The sequence below is a fragment of the Podarcis tiliguerta genome (genome assembly GCF_965153285.1).
Source record: "Podarcis tiliguerta genome assembly, chromosome: 10".
Classification (NCBI taxonomy): domain Eukaryota; kingdom Metazoa; phylum Chordata; class Lepidosauria; order Squamata; family Lacertidae; genus Podarcis; species Podarcis tiliguerta.
The window spans coordinates 53,947,367-53,969,117 of NC_139543.1; the positions used below are offsets into that span (position 1 = coordinate 53,947,367).

Here is a 21,751-nt window from a genome sequence, read left to right on the forward strand (position 1 = left end):
TCATGATCTGTCCTTCCAGTGAGCACTCAGGGCTGATTTCCTTAAGAATGGATAGGTTTGATCTTCTTGTAGTCCATGAGTGCTCTGACCTCCTAGCAATGGGAGATGTCCTGGAAACTGAAAATACCCCCCCTTTTAAGCACGGTTTTGATTCTATTGCCACTTTTATGTATCAATGATGCTTCACTGTGTTTGCATGGCTCTTTGATCTGTTGCATTTTGGCTATTGGGTCTCTGTTTGCTTCTATATTTGTAAGCCGCTTTGGGTGAACCTACATCAAGGGGGAAAGTGGAATGTCATTTTTTTAAAAAAATAAAAATTTGTATTATTCCAGTGCCTCTGGGATATTTGTATGTTGATAAGCATATACAAATATATAGGATTAGGGTGCCAGACTCAAACATTAACCATATTTGAGAGGTTATGCCTCATACCTTTTTTTAAAAAAGTTTTATTTTCTTAAGTGAAAAAGGGGTAAGACTGCAGAAAAATATTGTATTGCTCACCTCTCCATTTACTAGTGAAATCAGTCATTATTCAGGCCAAAATGTTCCCAGATTTTTATTTTCTTGGAAGCAACCTCCTTTGCTAGTCCTATTAATTTTAATGAGCACTTAACCCCTGTCAGGAGTTTTTGTTTCAAAAATTCTTGAAGCTCTTTACATTTTCAAGGTTCAGCAGTACAAAGGCGAAAGGAGAAAGTCACTGAAATAAAACCCAAGGATCCTCTAACATGCTTACCTTCCATTAATGAGGCACTGCTGGCAGGTCTCTCTATATTAATGGTGCCTTTCATAATCATGCAGCTGTACCGAACTGTATTAATTTTTGAGATTCATAATAGGTCACACAGCTTCAATAATATTTAAAATACTTTCATTTTACTTTCCTTGGAAGGTGGAAAGTATACTTTTTTGGTTGTCATGGAACAGCACACATGAATGAAAGTGACACCGCGCTGTTTGCTGCTACAAACTGGTAAAAATGATGCCACAAAAGACTGAAAAGTGGGGGAAAATGTTCAGCACTATACAACTCCGACTTCCCATAAGCATTTGGTTGGCCACTGTAAGATTAGAATGGAGGAATAGAATAGATGGACCAGTGGCCTGATCCAGCAAGGCTCTTCTTATACTCTGATGACTAAACTTGGCTCCAATTCCTGCTGCCCTAGCTTTAAGTTCTTTGCTGGCACTCCCCCAGAAACTTTCCTTTGTTCACCTACTCACAAAACATTTTGTTCCCTACCACTGTTACTTAGAAGACGCTGTACAGAGGTTATACATGCTAGGGATGACCCACCTTCTATACAACACCAATATGTAGCAAACCAGCTAGCAGATCCCTGGTAGATCTTTCAAGGGGACTCTGCCAATTGATTGTCACTTGGTGACAACAGGGAAGCAGACCTTCTTGGTGACAGCACCCAACCTATGGAATGCCCTTAAGCAATTTGTAAGGCGGAGACAGTAATCACCTTTAATTGCCTCTTAGAAACATTTATGTCTACCAAATATTTCCTAAACTGACACGTAATTTTCAATGCTGTTCAACTTTCTTTGTGCTATATAGTTTTGCTTCTATCTCATTTTAAAGGAAACATTGAAAATTGTTGCATTTTTATTGCTTTTATGCAAACTGCTTGGGTTTTTATTATGCAATATATAAATAAGCAATATACTTGAAGGCTTCTGTGAGCAGAGGCTGTCCTGTCCAATGGTAACAAATGTACTACATGAACACAATAAATTATAGCAACATTATCAACTGACTCATGTGCCTCCTCCCTCTCCAACCCTTATTCCTTTTGTGTCATGCCTGTTAAGACTGTAAACTTTTTTTGTTTGGTACTGACCTGTTAAGATGCAGGGAGCCTGTTTGGATGAAAAGTGGGATCCTGTTGATTTCAATGAGACTTAAACCCAAGTAAGTGAACACACAAATTATTTTATTACATTTTTTATCTTACCTTTCCTCCAACAAGCTGGCAATGGCATACATCCTGCTCCCTATTTTATCCTCTCAATAATCCTTTGAGGTACAGTAGGCTAAGCTGAAAGATGCTGACTGGTCCAAGGTCACCCAGTGAGCTTCATGCCTGAGTAGGTATTTGAACCCTGGACTTTAAAAATATTTGCTGACTGCCCTTCATGAGGAAAAAAAATCAGGCAAAGCTTGAATAAGAACTAATTCATGCAAAACACAGGTACAATTTAAAATCAGCCAAAAAAGGAGAGATAAAAACAAATCAAAGCCCAAACAACTAAAGAGTAAACTAGAACCAACAGCAATCTTCCCCAAATGTAAAATGTTAAAATGCCTGGGATAACAGAGGGAACTCTACCGGGTGCCAACTGTGTCTCCTTAGGAGGAAATTCTCAGGGAAAAGAAACTAAATGCACCTCTACTAAAGAGGGTAACAGGAGCAGAAATGTTAAGAAAATATTCCCACCTCCTTTTTTCCTTGAAGTTTTGGCATTTGTTCTACGATCTGAAGAGCTATAAATTCAACAGCTTGATTACCCCTCAGCAGCCTTGTATAGGATTGTCCTGTCACAGCGTGTCTACTCAAAAGCCTGTCCCACTGAGTGTCAGAGGAGTACGGCTGTAATCCTAACCCCACTTTCCCAAGAGTAAACCACATTGAACTCAACAGGCCCTACTTCTGAGTAGGCATGGCTACTGAGCTACTGGCGTGCACAGGGTTGCAGCCTAAAGCTGCACTTACCTGAGAGTAAGCCTTGCTGAACTCAATGGGACCTAGTTCTAAGTAGGACCTGCACGTATACTTAGGGGAACAAGCCCCGTTGAAATCTGTGGGGGGGGGGGTGTTACTTCAGAGTAAACCCTGAGAGCATCGAGCTGCTTTCGAGACCTTAAGTTATTGGTGAATCAGAAAGCCTCACCGCCCATCACAGCCAACACCATCTACGCATGCGCGAGCACGAAAGCTACCCAACAATTTATCCGGTTTAAGTTTGAACGAGCTAACCTGGAGGAAATAACACGCATGCGCGCTTTTTTTTTTTTTTTTAATCCGCCGGTCCATTCTCGTTTCCATGAGCGACTTGGACGCTCCTCCTTGCGCATGCTCCGCAGCCCGTGCCTTCCTTACGGCGCCCAAGGCACAGGGAAAAAAGAGGCGGCTAAAGCGGCTGAGGACCGGATACCGCCCCCATGGCGCATGCGCGCTTCCGCGGGCTTGTCTCACTTTTCTTTTTTCTGTGGGGGCGGGGCGAGCGAGCGAAAGCGGTGTGGGGAGAGATGCGAAAGGCGGGGGTTTTTTGGGTTATTGTTAGTTTAAAAGCACACTTCGTTTAAAGTATAAACGACTCGAAAAGTTAATGGCGGACGCTAAGTTTCCCCCTTTGCCGGCCTCTCCGTGAGTAAGGCGCGCGCAGCGAGCGGCGTTGGCGTGGCAACGGCCGTCACCGCCGCGAGAGGCAGCAGCCCAACGGCCGCCACCAACGCCGCGCCCGCTTCCGGTCCAGCCCCGCCCATCTCCTCCTCTTCCTCTTCCCCCGCCCCTCGTCGCGCGAACGCTGCCAGGCCCTCTCGCCGTGTCCCCTGTCAGGGCGGCAGCCGCTATGTCCGACAAGGAGTTCATGTGGGCCCTCAAGAACGGAGACCTGGACGAGGTGAAGGACTACGTGGCCAAGGTAAGGCCGCCGGGGGCGGGTGGGCGGGGAGGCAGGCAGGGAGGGCGGGAGAGCCTGGGCGCCGCTTCCTGGCCTTGAGGCGGGGCTCCCCCTTCTTCCTCACAGGACCCGCCGTCATCTGCTTCGCAAACTAAAGGTGCCGGGGCTCAGGCCCGAGCTCTTCCCCTGCTACTTTCTGGAGACCGCGTGTGTGTGTGTCGGTGTCGCAATCGACACATGCTCAGGGGTGCTCTTGCCTCACTCCAGGGCACCGGAAATGATTTGGATGGTGGGTGACCCCCTCCCCGCTCGCCCCTCTTCGTCGTGCAGCTGCATCTTTCCTGACGCCGTGATGGAAGCTGAAGGGAAGGCTTTGCCTCTTCCTCCTGTTAGAGGCCTAGTCCCCGCCCACCCTTATGCTTGAGCTTGCTTGTGCAGAGCGTGCTATCGTCCCTCGTCGGTTTTATAGAGGTTCAAGCATCCTCCCTCTTTCCCCAGTTCCCTCTTTCTGAACCTCCCCCCCCCCTTAAAGGGTTAGAGGGCAGAATTGCCCCACTCCAAAATTATATTGGGTGAATTGTATGCTGCAAACGTAAAGCCACACCCTTTCTTCAATGTGTGGTCCTTACCTGCTGTATCTGTATCTGTACTTGTATTTTATTTTATTTAGCAGGGAACAAAATATAATCGCTGCATGATAAGTGTGTGAAGGAAATGAGATAGGTGTCTCAACATCCTGCTGGGTTTTTAATTGAGCAAATGGTGATGAGCTAAAATAGCAATGGAAACATTGAATGGAAGACCTTAGTACCCACTAGGTTTTTATTGAGCCAAAGGTGATAAAATAAAGTAGCATTGGAAAAAGTAAGTGTGGAGGATTAAGACCTTAGTATTCTTTAGCCAGTCCGGTTGAGAGTGTATAACTAGTTAAGTTGTGTTAAGAACTAATTAATCCATCTCATTAGAACTGGAGAAGCATGCATGATGGTGAGATGCACCTTTTGCCATTCAGTTATATATTCTCTCTTATTCAAACATTTATTAAAAAGTGGGCATGACAGCCTCTTGTGCTGTTCCGTGCAAGGGTGGAAGTAAGAGCTGGTCAACAAAAGGATTTCATTGTCTACTTTCATGTTTCTGGTGGCCAAATAAACAAATAGCTGATCTGCAGAGCCTTCTGCCTCCAGGGCTAGTGGTGTAACTGAGATCAGAAATAGGGTAGGCAGATTTATAAGAGAGCCAGTTTGGTTTTGTGGTTGGTGTTAAACCAGTGCCTGAGAGACCAGGGTTCAAATCATTGCTCAGCCATGAAAATAAGTGAGTGACGCTGGCCAGCCACAGTCTCTTAGCCTAGCCTGCTTCACAGGGTGGTTGTGAGGATAAAATGGAGGTAAAGAGAACCATATACACCAAATTGAGCTTCTTGGAGTAAAGATGGGATAGAAATGGTGGCTTTCAACTACCAAAGCCTCGCTGTAAAATTGGGTGTCCTTGGACAAGGTGCAGGTTCCTGGAAATGGAAGGCAGTGAAGTTTTGGTAGAAGTTGGGTGCAATAATGATGTTAGGGCAATAGTTCTAGGTGTTAGGGGCAATTTCACATTTATCATGTAGAAAGAAGTGAGGACACTGAAGCCCCGTGGGGCTCTTGTGTTAAGGCATTTTTGGCAGCTAAGGCTACTTAAAGGTAAAGGGACCACTGACCATTAGGTCCAGTCGTGTCCGACTCTGGGGTTGCGACGCTCATCTCACTTTATTAGTCAGCGTACAGCTTCTGGGTCATGTAGCCAGCATGACTAAGCCGCTTCTGGTGAACCAGAGCAGTGCACGGAAATGCCGTTTACCTTCCCACTGGAGCGGTACCTATTTATCTACTTGCACTTTGACGTGCTTTCGAACTGCTAGGTTGGCAGGAGCAGGGACCAAGCAACGGGAGCTCACCCCGTCGCAAGGATTCGAACCGCCGACCTTCTGATCGGCAAGTTCTAGGCTCTGTGGTTTAACCCACAGCGCCAGGAGGAAACCACTTGAGGATAGAAGCTGCAGGCAGGAAAGTTCTGCCCTCCTCATCAGTGTTCCCCTTTTGCTTTTAAATTACATAGACTTGCCCAACTCATTCACTAAATAGTTGGGACACTTCAGTATTTAAATCCATGAAACTACTGCCTTCCTGTGTAACAACTTTGGAAAGTACCCAAGTATGGTTGCTTTCAAAGTATGCTGTTTAGCTGGGTAGACCTTTGGTCTGATTAGTGTTGTTGGTTTATATACTATAGAAGTAGGCTATTCTACTTCACAAAAGTCTTATAGGATGAAAGGATGTAGGTTTCATAAAACCTGAATGTCAGGGAAGAGGGAAAGTAAGTGTATCTACAACAAAATCACTTCGCCAAGCTTGTAGCTATAGATTTGTGTAGGCTCTGGCAAACAATTTTGAACAAGGTGTCTGCTGTAGACTGATACCTGTACTGAAGAATACTTGGTGAAGAATTTAGGCAGCCTATGTAGGACATTTGTAAATGATGTACAAATTCCAGGATAGACATCTATCACTTTAAAAATTTGATTTGTATACAATATCCTTATTGTGTTAGGGTTTGGTGGTGGTCATGTTAATCAATTTATATATTAACAACACTTCTATTTTTTTAAGGTGCCCTGGGTACTCTATGTAGAAAAGCAGGTATTAAATACTGTACTAAATAACAATAGCAATAGCTACAACTGTGGGGTTCTTTCCAGCTTGAATTAGCATGCAAACAGAGAGTTAAGAGAGATGCAGTCATCTACTTTTTCATCTTCCTCCTCTAGGCTAATAAAAGAAAGAAAGCTGCCTTCCCTAGGGTGCAATTAGTAATATGGAATGCGTCTTTGTCTGATCCTATGGTGTATATGGTACAACAGGACATTATAGTGGTGATCATATTTGTGTGAAGTAGTCATAAACAGATGTTCAGCCTCTTCTATTGAGTTCTGAAGGTATGAATCTGCTGGTTCTAGGTTCCATTTTTTGTATTTGAATTGCACAGATGTCTACTTAGCACATTACTTAACATCAGGGATAACTTTCTGACTTAAGAGCTGTTTGACAGTGGAACGGACTGCCTCGGGAGGTTTTTAAACAGGTTTCTAAACAGAGGTTGGATGGCCATCTGTCTTGGATGCTTTAGTTGAAATTCCTTTGGGGTCCCTTCCAACTCTGTGATTCTATGATAAACCTATGTGACAAGAGAAGCTAATCAGCTTGCCATGCATGTACAATTGACTGCAGTTAGGCACAAATACTTTAAAAATGTGAATGGGCTTATAATGGGGTTTGATTTGACAGGTCTTGATTCATAATAAATTAATCAATAGTCAGACTTCATCTTGAGTACTTTTTCGAATTCCTGGGTGCTGCACTATCAGAAGAATGTGAACAAGTTCAAACAAGGTTCAGAGTAGAGCAACAAAGATGGTCACTGGTATGAAAAACAAGTCCTGTGAAGAAAGTTTCAAGGAACCAGGTTTGTTGAGCTTGAAGAGGAGGAGAAGTTTAAGAAGGGGCACTTTTCAAATATTTGGAATGCTGTTGTGTAGAAAGGGACAAAGCCTTGTTCTCTGTTGCCTGGAGGCAGTAATGAGTGTAATAGTATGACAATGGAGCCAGTCACCTGGGGTTTTGATGAGCTCCTCCCTGGAATTCTTCAAGCATAGGATGGATAGCCATCTGTTAGGGATGCTCTAGCTCTGGATTCACTGCAACAAATGGGTAGGTCTAGAGCACAACTCAGGTCAAGTAGGATTCTATGAAAACCTATTGCCTGAACTCAATTTTCTCAGTGTGAAAGTCTCATCAGCTCTAATTGAGTCATGAGTATATTCAACTAGCCCGATAAATAGTACTATCCCTCTGTGTCTTGTAGCCCATGCATTTCTGGTGCTATCTGCTGTACTCAAAGATGTGTTGGACTACACTACAGTAGATCCTTTCTGTTTCTGCTTGATCTGTGTCAGTTCCTGATAGCAGCCTCTGCTGGTTTCATGTTCAAATTTTTCTAGTGCTCACTTTAAACATTTTTCTTTCAACTGTCCCTTTCTCCTCCACCCCGAACATTATTTCCAGACTTCCTGTTTAGAGACTTTGGTTAGACCAGGGATAGGAAACTTGTGGTCCTTCAGGTGTTGGACTACAACTCCATTCATCCTTGACCATTGGCTATGATGGCTGGGACAGATGGGACTAGATGTTCAACAATATGTAGAAGGCCACATTTTATATTACGCTTTTGTTAACAAGATTTATATGCTGCTTGATTGTAGCAAAGCCTAAGCATTTTATAAGAAATATTACCATTATAAATAAAACAGTTAAAAATAGGTAATTCAAACATTTGTTTAAAAAGCAATTACAATCAGCAGTAAACGCATTAACATCTACTTGTCTGAATAGCATCCCTAAACAAAAATATTTTAAACAGGTGCCAAAAAGAATAAAGTGGTACCTCCAGTTATGAACTTAATTTGTTCTGGAGGTCCATTCTTAACTTGAGGCCTCTTGCTGCTGGTGCGCTGCCAGCACACGATTTCCGTTTTCATCCTGGGGCAAAGTTCTCAATTCAAGGTAACTGTCAGAGCTGGCTCCAGGTCCCAGCTCACAGAGGACCAACGCTAGCCGGTAGTAATGTACAAAAGTCTTTATTGAAGTACAGTTTCCATTCTCAAGCCGGAGCGCCCCAGCTCTACGTCTAGGGTTTAGACCGGCGAAGCTCCATCTGAATCTCCGCCCCCTGTACACCAGTTTAAGATTCTAGCCTTACTCCACCTCTTCCGTCTCTCCTTTCTCCTCTGGGTCCTGCTACCCCCCGGGGTCCCTTCCTTCCTGGATTCTTCCGACGCAGACGTTGACCCCCCTGACTCCTCCCTCTCTCTTCGGCGGGCTTTGGGACCTGGCTCCCTATCTGGGCTGCCAACTGCGCCGCCCTCCTGTACATTTGAACTTGGCGCGCGCGCCCAGCCTTCAACCTTCCTCTCGACCGTTTCCTCGCTCCCCGATGTAGGCGTGGCCAGTCCTGCCTCCTGTCCTCCTGCTGGCAGCGCGCCGCCTGATCCCGATGCCTGGGACTCCTCCCCCCTACTGCACTCTGGTGTGGACGCTGGTCCTGATTTCCAACTGCTGCTCTCTGAGTCCCCTCTGGCCCCTTCTTCCTGGGGTGTCCCCCTAGGCACCCCCCTTGCCCTGACCCTGGGAGCCCCTTTCTGTGAATCTTCCGATTCGCTGGACAGACTCAGAGACCTCGGACCGCTGTCATCGCTGCCATTTCCTTCGGACTCCTCCCCCTCGCTCTCCATTTCCTGTGCCTCTACTCCTGAACCCCTGACAGTAACTCTTCCAGGTTAGCAGAATTTGTAACCTGAAGTGTTTGTAACCTGAGGCGTTTGTAACTTGAGGTACCATAGTACAATAAAAGAGCCTGATGCCAATTCAGTAGACAGGGAGACTTTTGTTTTTGCCTGCTCATATAGCACATCAGCTTCCTGTTTTTCTGGCAGATTTGACAAAGAGATTAAGGGTTGGAGAGTCTGAAGCAAAGAACTGAAAAACTAATTAAAACCAAGGCCCAATTCAGACAACTCTTCTCCCTTCTATTGGGCCTGTACTTGTGTTGGATTAATGTACCTGTTTGCTGTGAACATTTCAGTATCAAAATGATTATATTGTGGTTCTAAGATTCTTGTACTCTGACATACAGAAAGGAGCGCACTGACATACAGAAAGGCTCAACCATGTCGCCAGCTATTCCTGGATGAGATGTTCTTGCTTCCAGAACTAAGGAGGCCTGGTCCAGAGTTCACATTTCCTCATTGGCTGCCTCTCTTGTTTAAAAAGCTAGACGGGGCAGTATACACAACACTTAATCAGTTCTCCCTTGTTTACCACTCACCACAGGAATGTAGCAAATTTGATGTCCTAGATCTTAAATTTGCCTTAAATCAGATAATTTGTCAGTTTCATCAAGGTAACCACAGTTCTTGGGTTGAGTTCTATTAACTTCCACCAGCGCATTTAATTTTAAACATCGTAACATTCCTTGAGTCTTCGAAACTTTGAAAAAACTCAAATCTATGTCTTGTATTTCTCTGGGCAAATTTATGCTTCTCACCAGATAATTTAGTTGCTCTTTTCTCTACTTTCTGTGGTTCCTTTTTTTGACATAAAGAAACTGGAGCAAATAGGTGTTCTAAAAATCAGCCTGCTGTAGATCAGAGTGGGCAATCTTTTTCCTTCTTTCTTTTTCTGTTGAGGCCTGCATTCTTTCGGGAGTAATGTCTTGGGCACATGCCAATTGTGAGAAGGGCTGACTTGGAGGATTGGACTGGGACAGAGCCAAAAGAAGACCCCCCTTTCTCTCTCTTTCTCTTTCTCCTTCCCTCCTGCTTTCTACCCAGCAGGAGAAGATCACTTGCAGAGGACTTTTGAAATTTGTCTTGAGTTCTTTGTGTGATATGAGAACTTTAGATTTATATTTTATAGGGGTTTGTTACTTTGTGTCTTCTCAGTTCCTTTCCGAATAATGTTGGTCTTAAGAAAGCCAAGTTGCTGACTTCTGAGAGCTTGCTGCTTTCATCTTCAAGATCTTTTTCCTAAGTAACTGCAGCCAACCCAGAACCTTTTAGTGTGTGAGAGAATTATTCCACTATCTGATGGTTTACATTCACCGTGAAGAAATATAAGACTTCTGGGATACGTTTTCAGTCTTGAGACACTTCAAAAACTTTAATTGGAATCTAGACTTTCATTTTTACTTCTTCTTGAAGGGATATACTATAAGAATCCTTTTCTTAGAATGAATAAATAGGTTTTCTTATACTGACACATATTTCCCTTAGGTTATGCATTACATGTATGAATAGAGGAGGTAATATTGACCTGAAAAGAGCCTTTAAGTGCTTATTAGTTAGAAGCTGAGAAGAAGGTACATGAAGTGGATTTTTATATTGCTGTTCAGGATAGGAGTTGGTATTATCAGAACAAGAGGTGCATTCAGTGGTCTCAAGTGATTAGGGCATTAGTGCTGATGAGCATTCTGTAACAGTTTGACTGAATTCAGTATTCAAAGAAATAATCTTTTAGTGTAACAAAAGGGAAATGCAAAAGACAGGCAAAAGCAAAGATAGTTGGCTTGGCTTAATAATCAGAAGGAAAAGCAATGAACATTTTAAATTATAAACTTAGAGTTGCACAATTAAAAGATTTATCACTAAATTTATTCATTGTGCTTTTTAAATGTTCTGATGTCATGGTGCATCAAATGAGTAAAGACAATAAAAATTTAATTCAGTCTTATAATTTGAGATGCAAATGAATGGAGGAATTTAAATGATTAGACTTTATCAAGAGTCTTATTCAGAGCTGGAAGCACAGTATCTATATGGTCTAGAAGCCTTTGAGTTCTAATAAATGAAAGGGACATTCAGCAGTTCTAAAATTCTGAACCAAAAAAGAAAAGTCGCTACTAGTACTTTAGAAATACTGTTGTAGTGCCAGAAGTATTCCAAAAAGTATATTGTGATAGAGTAAATTGCTACATTCTTGGAAACTTCTAATTATTTGAATTAAGGAATTTATTGGGTCATTGAACTTTGGACATGATGCAATCTTTTAAGATGTTTGTGGTGTGTGGATCCTTCAGAATTTTTATACAGTGCTTGCTATAAGTACTCTATATAACACTTGAAAGTATAACAAACAAAAGACATGGACAGTACAGTGGTACCTCGGGTTAAGAACTTAATTTGTTCCGGAGATCCATTCTTAACCTGAAACTGTCCTTAACCTGAAGCACCACTTTAGCTAATGGGGCCTCCTGCTGCTGCTGCACCGCCAGAGCACGATTTCTGTTCTAATCCTGAAGCAAAGTTCTTAACCCGAGGTACTATTTCTGGGTTAGCGGAGTCTGTAACCTGAAGCGTCTGTAACCTGAAGCGCATGTAACCCGAGGTACCGCTGTATACAGAATTTGGTAGTAGCTTTTACTCTAATCAAGAAAAAACAATAAATTTTGTGGATATTATGTCTGTTAATAGTTGTGTAGAACCTCTAGGTTCAAAATCACTGTACTGTACCAGGGAATGCCAGTTGCCTTTATGGACTTCTTGGTTGCTTCACAAAGCATCTTGTGGCCTATGGAAGAAACATGATGTAGAACAGGGGTCAGCAAACTATTTCAGCAGGGGCCGGTCCACTGTCCCTCAGGCCTTGTGGGGGGCCGGACTATACAGTGGTACCTCTGGATGCGAACGGGATCTGTTCTGGAGCCCTGTTCACATCCTGAAGTGAACGCAGCCCGTGCATGCGCGGGTCGCGATTCGCCATGTCTTCGCATGCCACTGAGATGTCATGCTTCCAAAACATCTACTTCTTAAATAACTTCTAATAGTATTAGTAAGATTTCACTTCTACGTTAATACCACCTGTTGTACATTATTAGTCCTAATAATGGTGAACCTTCAAGCTATGAACAGATCAAAGTTTGGGAAAGTTAAAGGAGGTGTAGAGGGATGAATGGAACAGTAAAAACAAATTTCTTTGCAATAAACACTATCGATATAAATTTTGACACCCCTGGTTCTTGAAATGAGGCATTGCTTTGCAGACTACCTTCCCCATATTGCTGTAATGTCTTGAGCAAGTGTTTTGAGCAAGAGTTTTAAGCAAGTGTTGTCTGCTATGTTTGAGTAATGACCATAGTTATATCTCAGAGCTAAATTTGATGTAGAATTATATAAAAATATTAACTTTTTTAATTCTGAAGGGTGAAGATGTTAATCGGACACTGGAAGGTGGGAGGAAACCTCTTCACTATGCTGCAGACTGTGGGCAGCTTGAGATCCTGGAGTTCCTTCTACTAAAAGGAGCTGATATGAATGTATGTATGTTGATTAAAACTCTGTCTAGTTCTGGTTTAGTTCTGTCTTTGACTGAAGACAAATGATAGTTTTCTGTGCATTTCAAAACAATGATGTAGAGGCATAGTTGTCCTTGGATGTATGTGCATATTATTAGTAGTAGTAGTAGTAGCAGCAGCAGCAATGTTTGCTCCACCGTTGCCTCTTGTTCAAACAGGTTTTGCATGTATTTTAAACAAGACAAAAACAGACTATTCATTAGAAGGGATCATGAGATGCATCCATAAGTAAAATGCCTCTTATGCTACATTCAGCTCTGTGAAAACTAATATGTCTCCAGTCTTCAGTAACTGGCCGATAATTAAAAATAACTAATCTGGTTAATCTGAATGGCTCCGACATTTGAATGATTCAACAGTTCACTACACAATTTGTATGAAGTGAGTTTTTACACTTCCATTTTATTTGATACAATGCAATTTCTGTCTGGTTCATATTAGACCTATGAGAGGATAAATCTGCTTCATTATTAGTATTCTAGTAAGATAATAGTAGTTGGTATTATCTTAGAAACTGCTGTCTGCAGTAACTGTCTTCTATTCAGGTTAAAGTCTGCCAGTTTTCTAATGTGTTTTGTATACTAAGCTTTTATGTAAATATTTTCACCCCGTTCTTCAACCAAAAAATATCCTAACAAACAGGGCAACATCTACCCTTAGGCTTGCAGTCTAAAGGCCATGATACAAAAGGGGGAAAGAGTCTGTAGGAAAGAGGAAATCAAGAAAATCCATGCCCAAATTCTTAAATGTATGAAGTTCCTATGATGACTAGCTGAGATGAAACACTTCAGGGAGAATAGGAGACTTAAAGGAGCTACTCTTTTGGAATGGCCTTGCCTCCCATCCTGCCCTCTGCTGTAGCCTGATGTAATTCCATTTGGTAACCAATTCCAATAATTAACAGCATTTATAAACCATTTCAGGAAAATTAGGGACATGCTTTTGCAGAAGTAGAGTGTAGGTCTGGACTTGCTTTCATTTAGCAACATTGCAGCTGGCTAAATATGTTCTGTGTGCAATAGTACCATTTTTGGCAGATACCCACCTGCCAAGAATGTGATATCTGAGCATTATTAGATATAGTATATTGTAGATGGAATTTATTGTGTAACTTCATTTCTCTTTCTTACAGGCTCCAGACAAACACAATATCACTCCACTCCTTTCAGCAGTTTATGAAGGCCATGTGTCTTGTGTGAAGTTACTCCTGTCAAAGGTAAGAAACGGAGACCTGCCTGGTGGTTTGTTAATCATTCAGCAACTTAACAAATTCCACACTGCCTTCAAGCATTTCATCATTTTTATTTTTTTTAAAGCCTAATATTCATTGGGTGGAATCCAGCTAAGTCATGCTGAGAGTAGACACATTGAAATCAATGGACTTACATTGGTTATGACTTAGCAGGTGAGAGGTAAGGATGCTTAACCTTTCCTGTGTCTACTATTTCTCCCCTGCAATTTTCTCCTCTCTGTTAAGTTGCTTATTGATCTCAGTGGCTCTTTCCTATTACTTAGTCAGTATTACCCAGTGGGCACTATACAAAAATGGAAAAATGGAAATCCGTGCCCATAGGCTTACAATATTAAAACAGACAAGAGACAGAAGAAGAGAAGCTAAGGACAAGGCTTTTAACATAACTTGGGAAAATCTAAGCGTACAGTCAACAGTGTCTTCCTTTTTGCTATGATTTAGTCTTGAAAGTCCCCTTAGGTAGCTATCTTCTGAGCTGTTCTGATGTTATAGAATGCTAAATGCAACTGCAGTGAGAAGGATAGCCAGATTCAATGTGACTACAAAGTAGAGGCTAATCAAGCAAGGAGAGAAACTTCCTACAGGAAGTTTTAGAAGAGCCACATATTTAGTAGATAAAAGCTTGTTCTAAGTGAGAGCTTGTCACACCATTGTACTGCACAAAACAGGCGAATCTGATTGGTGACTGGCTCTTCATGGTTTCTTTCCCAATACTGTTACCTGAAATTACATAGATGAAGATGCTGGTGAGTCAGCCTTCAGCCTCCTGCATACAAAGGATGTGCTCTGTTACAAAGTTTGGGCTACATGCTTTTTAGCACACTGGATAGACAATCTGGAATGTGGCAAAATCTGAAACTTGGTGCCCCCAGCGACTACAATGGGGAAATCAACAAATAGCTATAGTTGTTCTGCTCTCTGACATAATGAGATAAAACTTGTATACATAATAGTCTCTTCTATAGGACGAAACTTGCCATATTTCACGCTGACAGGTGTAATAAGGAGTTGTGTTGGGCAGCCTAACAGTTTATATATAACTATATAACCCTACCTGCTTGTAAAGCCCCCAGAGATCCACCAAAATCCTTTTCTTTCAGGCAAAGAGGGTGTATGTGTGTGTCCTCTTTTCTCTGCTTCAGAACTTGGAAGCCCAGATCTCATCACTGGCTCTATAGTAAGAGCATCTGTGCATCTAAAGCTCTTCCTGCACACATCCCTCCCCATATTATTTCAAGAGGGGAGGGGAGTATCCTCCTTTTGGGGGGGGGATGGGAGCCCTGCTCATCACTTGCATTTTTATTATAAGCAGTGACCAAGTAGGCAGCAGAGGTGACAAGGGCAGCTATCTCCCAGCACCTCCACAAACTCTGGTACCTATATCTTTTTACCCATCATAAGCTTCTTGCAGGCTTATGATGGTGCCAGAAAATGGTGCCTTGCCCTCCTTGTATCAGCAGCCAGGGAGAAAGCACAGGGAGAGCTTGACTCAGGTTATGGGGACTCAGTGGGACTTCATGTTCCTGTCTGCCTTGGAGACTGGGTGTGAAGCATGAATTATTGGTGCTTCTCAGTCCATTATTTGAAGCCTTCAGTACTGCTGCTATTTGACACACAGTCACAAAAAGCAGTGGAAAAACACTGGAAGACTTTCTGGTAAGTTCCACCTTGGGTACTGACAGGAAGTTAAAAAAAAAGTGCCCTGTAAAATCCTCTGGTTGAGAGCTACAGCTGTCAGTCACAAAAGTACACCCCCACTTCCCTGGTATTTTATTTACAGGGAGAGCATCTAGGGGTACGAGAGTACGAATTTTCAGTGATTGTGCATTTGAATAGGTTCTGAAATGTTGGAAACAGACAGAGTTGCCTTGGAACAGTTCAGAAGGAAATTGCTTTGCTTTGGCTGACTCCCAAATATATGAAATGTCCCACTTTGGTTCTGGATTTGGAATTTGTCTGAAGCAAATGCACACAGCCCTAGTATTTGGTTGACTTTAACATTCTCAAACTAAGGAAAATAAAGCCAATTTATTCTGAGAGCTTTTCCCCTTCGGAGGTTGTATAGGACACATACCATCTCATGATAACAAAATGCTGTGGTTCTCTTGAGTTAAAATTGTGTGTGTTTACGTGCTGTTTGTCTGAAAAATATAGAGAGATCTTGCTAGGATTCACTCATACTAAAACTTCAAGCCAGCAGAAGTAGGTTATGAATTGTATTCTTTGTCCTTAAAGTACTTGTGGAGTCAAAAGTCTGTAGATTCATCTTTTGACTTTAAAATAAAGGCTTGGAAGCTAGTTAGTGTCACTTTGCGCTTTTTCAACTCTGGTACTGAGTATATGGGAAGGGTATAAAAAGAACAAAGGGAAAATTTGGAGAAGACCTTCGAGGTTATTTTTTTGTCAATGCCAGTAGTTTCTGCCTTTGATTCAGAAAGTATATTTGATCACATCAGTATGAGTTTGTTCTATCACAAATGAGTTGATTGTGTGGATTACTTTTAAAAAGGAAGAAGAAAAAGCAAAGCAATTACAATGTTTAGATCTCAGTGGATCCTGGATCACTGAAATGTGGCTTGCTGTGCTAAAACTCCCCTCACCTGCTGATCACTTCCATAAGTTTGCTGCCAAATGTTTTGTTGTTTTAGATCGACCTGCCTTGATTACCCTACACTGAATTGATGGCATCGGTGCATATGCATGATTGTATTTCTCCCCCATTTTAACAATCTTTTTAGTCCTATAGTTGAAACATTGTTTGTATTTGAGATTTATTTATTTTTAAGTACTGTTGGTTTTCTTTCTATACTTTTCCTTGTATCTTGACAAAACCTCTTGAGTTTCTAGTTTGAGTAGGAAACATTCCTCAACCCTTTACCCAAAAAGCAAGACACATTATTTCAATCTGCAGGCTGGTTAAAAAGAAATTAAATCTATGCTAGCTTCATAATGCAACATATATGTTTACTAATCTTGTGGAACATTAAGACCCCTGTAGCATCTTCAGTAAAGAAAACATTTGTTCCTTAATTTTCCTCCTTCTGCAAGTAGTACAGGAGCACTCAAGCCAAACGTCATTTCTTGCCCTCTTCCCCTTTTGTGTTCTTTTCTCATGCCATTTTCCTCAAATGTACTCCAAATAATGTGGAGACTGACATGCTCAAATTGATTTATTATTTTACCTCAAACTAAGGTGTACTTGGAAAATTTTCGAGTGTGGCGATTTCAAGTGAATGAGTGTTCCCAGACACAGCTGACATACTAATCATAGTGATTGGCTATAGTCTATTACAGCCTTGACTTTGACAGAGTGGAGCCATTAAGCATCTTTGGGCCATACTTCTGTGCTTGTGGTACTTCAGACCCACCTGACATTCCCTTTAAAAGACAGACAAAGCTGTGGAAAGTTGACAGTCTAACTTGAAGGAGTACATCAACCTTTATTCTAGGCCAATGCCTGCAATAATTAAAGTGCTTTTAACTACCACATTTACTCGAATGTAATGCTCACATTTTTTGGCCAAATTACGTTGCATTAGATTCGATGGCACTTTTACATTCAGCAGCAAATACTTCATTTGGTTTCAAGGTTCTGAAAATTGAGGTGTGCGTGAGATTCACTGGTGTATTAGACTCGAGGAAATATGGTAGGTTTTTAACTAGACAGAGTTTCAATTCTTTTATCTCTGAAATGACTGCATCTAGGAATAGTAACTGTTGTAGAGCGTAACCTTTTCCAACATTTTGTAGAGGTGCATGTGGGTGTGGAGGAAATGCTCTCGAAGTCTGATATTTATATTCCACTGTACGCCTACATATATGTACGTCTACATGTATATATATATATACCTGTACGCCTATATATAAAGCTCCAGAAGGTTACTTGTAGGCGTACAGGTCAATGTCATATAGAGTTCTTTAATTTCCTTTTCCTTCAAAAGTTGCAACACTTGGGACCAGATTCAACTAAATTGTTGCACTAGCAGGAACCACCACGAGTCCTGCTAATACAACAGGGCTACCCATCCTCCTCCTCTCACCCAAAATTACTGGGGGGGGGGGAGGTGTCGGGGGGAAAACCCCAGACCACCACCTGTGGGGAGGAGAGAGAAGAGCAGTCCATCAGGCAAGCAGAAATGTTTGCACTGACAGAACAATCACTTTGAATTCCACCCTGGAGCTGTGAGAGGTCTTTAGCAGAATGGATCCCAGGCCACTAAAGGTGTATGGTAAAACTCCAGTGTATATGCAAAGCCAGTAAAGGCTTTGGAACAGGATTGAGGCTGTGGCTCTGAATCAGAGGAGGAGTCAAGTAGGCAAGGTTTGGGAACCATGGTTTCACCTGGATTTAATTGGCATTTTGTCTTAAGATAACTAGAACTGAGTCTTTTGATTGGAAACTTTAATGTATATTAATACTTTGAAAATACTATTATTCAAGTGGGCCCAAGAGGCTGAGGTGTCTTCATGGGAGCATGAAGCTTTCTATAACTTAAATGTGCTATTTGGATTGTGATATTACTTAAAGCCTGTCTTTTTAATGGTGAATGAATTGAAAATGATCTCTCTTGATTAACGCACACACCCTAGTCAAGCCAATGTGACTCTAGTTGAAGAAATTATATAGACTGTAAAGTAAGAAAACAAACGTACCAGGACCCTCTCACGAGAAACTGCTTCTGGTACATGTAATTCCACCTTTTCTCTAAAAGTGACAGCTCTTCTCATCTCTTTACAGGGTGCTGATAAGACTGTGAGAGGGCCAGATGGTCTGACTGCCTTTGAAGCCACTGACAATCAGGCAATCAAAGCTCTTCTCCAGTGACGGATGGACTGAGATCTAATGTCTCTCCTGTGGCCTCACACTGCTGCCTGTCTGTCACTCTTTGTATCTTCCAGCTTCTTCAGCTAAATATTGGGGAGGGAGGAAAAAAAATCACAGTAAATCAGACTAGTTAGGTACCTCTATCAAAAAGACAACCTGCTTGGAGAAAGTAGAAATCTATATAATTGGTTTCTCCTTAGGACTTTGTTCAGGGTACAATTTTTTCCCCATTTCTAGCAAAATTGAACCTCTGCTGGAGAAGGGGCGAAGAATGGAGTCTGAAATTTAGTCTGCAAACTTTCCTTGTTCTTCTAAGACTTGCTGGAAGTTTGTCAGACAGAAGCTCCATCCCTGTACTTTCTAACTTGTAAAGGCAGTAGCAGCCCTGTGCTGCTATGCTGTCATCTCCCAGTCAAGGCACTGGGATAACTGTATCCCTGTGCCTTACGTAGGTTGTGCAATGCTGAAGGCTTTGGTTTATCATTCCCCGGTATTTAACAGTTGGATGCCACACTAATTTTGGCTGCCTATTTTAACATGGAATATACAGTGATAGCAGGAATGCATCTCAAAACGGGGTGCCAAGGGATGATCAAAATCGTGTGGGGGTTTTTCCACCATCCAAACATTTTGTGAAGAACCAGCCAGATGATAGACAGTGCTTAGTTCTGGGTAAGATTTGCTCTTCAAAGACTTCCAGTTGGAACTTCCTCACCCCAGCACATCATAATATTAACTGGAAGAAAGTGACAGCTCCAGACCTATTGGTGCTAGAGGATGATGACTTTGCCCTTCAAGATTTAGACTCAAAGTATCTTAATTACTAAAGAAGGAATGGCTCTCAGTTTAAGTTAATTTCATTCTTTTAAAGAAGGCAGGAGCTTCCTTTGCCCTAGTTTCATCCTCAACACATTGATCTTGTAAAATGCATATGTCTCTGAAATAAGATTTGAGTCACTGCTATGGCATTGTCTATGAAAAATGTAATTTGACAGATTAAATAGTCATGTTTCCAAAGGAAACCCTGCCTTTATTGCTGCCCAATAAAGGATGCTTCTTTCTACGTGACATTTCACAAAAACTCTTCAAGATGACATTTTTAAAGAACATTCAGGCATAGGGTTTTGTAATATGCTAATGTGTTGATTAGAAGATGCTGGGGCAAATAGCACTTGGATATTCTTCCTCAGAAACTATGGATAAATTTTGTATCATGTTAAAAATTTCCCACTGAGGCTTCTACTGACTTTGCATCAAGATGTGCAATACAATGTCTTCATTGTCATCCAGGTAACTGGCGTGTGCTTTTGTATACACATTTCATAGTATTGAATGTACCTTTTCAATTTTGAAAGCATTTCATTTAAATGGGGAAACCCTCTGTATACCCTAGTAAAACAGAATTAGGAATAAGGCCTCTATAGACAATGCAAAATTGCAGGCTAGCGTTACATCTTAAATTGCCATTTATTTGTCCCTTATTAGCACTGATACCACCCCCAACATTCAAATATTCAGCAGCAAAGGGGGGGAAGAAACTAGATTCTTTAAAGGCTTTCTTAAAAGTAGAACCATGTTCATCTGGTTTTGTTTTTTTGTATTGGTGCAGGAATGTGATATAGAAATAGCAAGCTTTGCATGCAGAGTCTGTGTAGTCACATGTTCACCTTCCTATGCGACACGAAAGGCGTTGCTTATGAAGATGCTAATTGAGTAAATGAACATGTTCAGATTAATTTTAAATCAAACGTTCTTAGTCATAGTAGGCATGATCCACTTAATATCTCCTGAAGTCAAATGAAAGGTCTGATGGATCAAGTGAAGGAGAAATTGAAATTGTGCTTCATGACTGGCTATTTCATAACCCTGTGTCCATTCGCCTTCAATCCTCCTTAGATAGTATTGGATCACTTTGAGCCTCTTTCGTGCAGTTTGTTGCCCAAACATTTGAGGCTCTGCCTGCTTGCCTTTTCTTTAAAAACTATCATGTTGGCGTTTTGCACAGTTCTTTTTTTTCTGGCACATCTTTATTCGTAATTAGAGATGGATTCTGATGTGTGGCTATAATAAAGTATATTTTAGCCACTTGGGTCAGAATACGTAAGAGTTTGCTCTAAGCCAAACTAATGTTTCTGAATTTGCTATGGCATAAAAGGTCCACCCACTGTTTTCTGTCTTAGAAATCAAGAAATCAAACCCAACTTTAGATCTTTGTGTGAACAGATCATGTGCTATTCATATCATATCCTGCTTTTCAGGAGAAAAATGATGGCTACCAATGTCTCATGCTAGCTCTTAGATAGTGAAAACTCTTGGAGTAAATTCTTTTTCCAGGTAGGAAACTTAAGAGAAGTCAAAGCTAGCACTCTAGAAATCAGATTCTAGCACCAATATCCTTCCTTTACTTTCAGATTTCAGATTTCAATTTAAAATAATGACTTGCGGTCTAAAAGCTTTCTGCTCCCCTTTGTATAGGCATTGCTTTCTTAACTTAGTTCTTTAATGCAGTACTAAATGGGTTAATTGATGGATAGAAGAAGCTGGTAAGAGTGGAATGTCCTAGTTGAGCAGTTGCAGTGTTGCATGCTAAATCTCAAACTGAACAGTCTTATATTTTATAAATGGGGAAAACAATCACATCTTTCTACCCAATTGATGGAAGAAAAATAGTGCTTTGTGCATTTTGATATTTGACCTTTTTCCACAATGTAACTATTTTGACACAGTTTGGTTTATCATTATCATGGTTCATAGAAATTGGATTGCTAAATGATACTGTGTTAAGTTTGTGTTGCAAGAATGAATGGAATAAACTTGAATTGTGCTATAGAAAAATCTGAAGCTTTATCTGCCTCTGTATACTTCCCACGCTGTTCTCCCTCGACTGCCAACCTTATAGAATTATAGCTCTACTATAATTCTCTGCATCGAGCACTTTGCAACTTCATTAAAATCCTTTGTAAAACCCGTTTTGTGTACCCCACTCTTACTCTGATATTAAGGTAGTTAAAATGGCAAACCTCATATTTTGGGAAAGGCCTATCTTGATTAAGTACTTTGAAGCTCCCAGCTCAAAATTAGAATCCTGC

At 41.4% G+C, this 21,751-nt stretch overlaps 1 protein-coding gene and 1 long non-coding RNA gene across 2 annotated transcripts; one reads left to right on the forward strand and one right to left on the reverse strand.

The window, feature by feature from the left end:
* Positions 1-315: 315 nt before the first annotated feature.
* LOC310658985 lies at positions 316-2,894 on the reverse strand. The gene is made up of 2 exons (XR_014502565.1): positions 2,730-2,894; positions 316-2,147 (listed from the first exon to the last, which is right to left on the reverse strand). It is a non-coding gene; the product is annotated as an uncharacterized lncRNA (long non-coding RNA).
* Positions 2,895-2,978: 84 nt separating this feature from the next.
* MTPN (myotrophin) lies at positions 2,979-21,497 on the forward strand. The gene is made up of 4 exons (XM_083401586.1): positions 2,979-3,660; positions 12,433-12,546; positions 13,718-13,801; positions 18,576-21,497. Exons 1-4 carry the CDS (start codon positions 3,589-3,591, stop codon positions 18,660-18,662), a joined length of 357 nt encoding a protein of 118 aa, XP_083257712.1. The 5' UTR covers positions 2,979-3,588; the 3' UTR covers positions 18,663-21,497.
* The last annotated feature ends 254 nt before the right edge of the window (positions 21,498-21,751 follow it).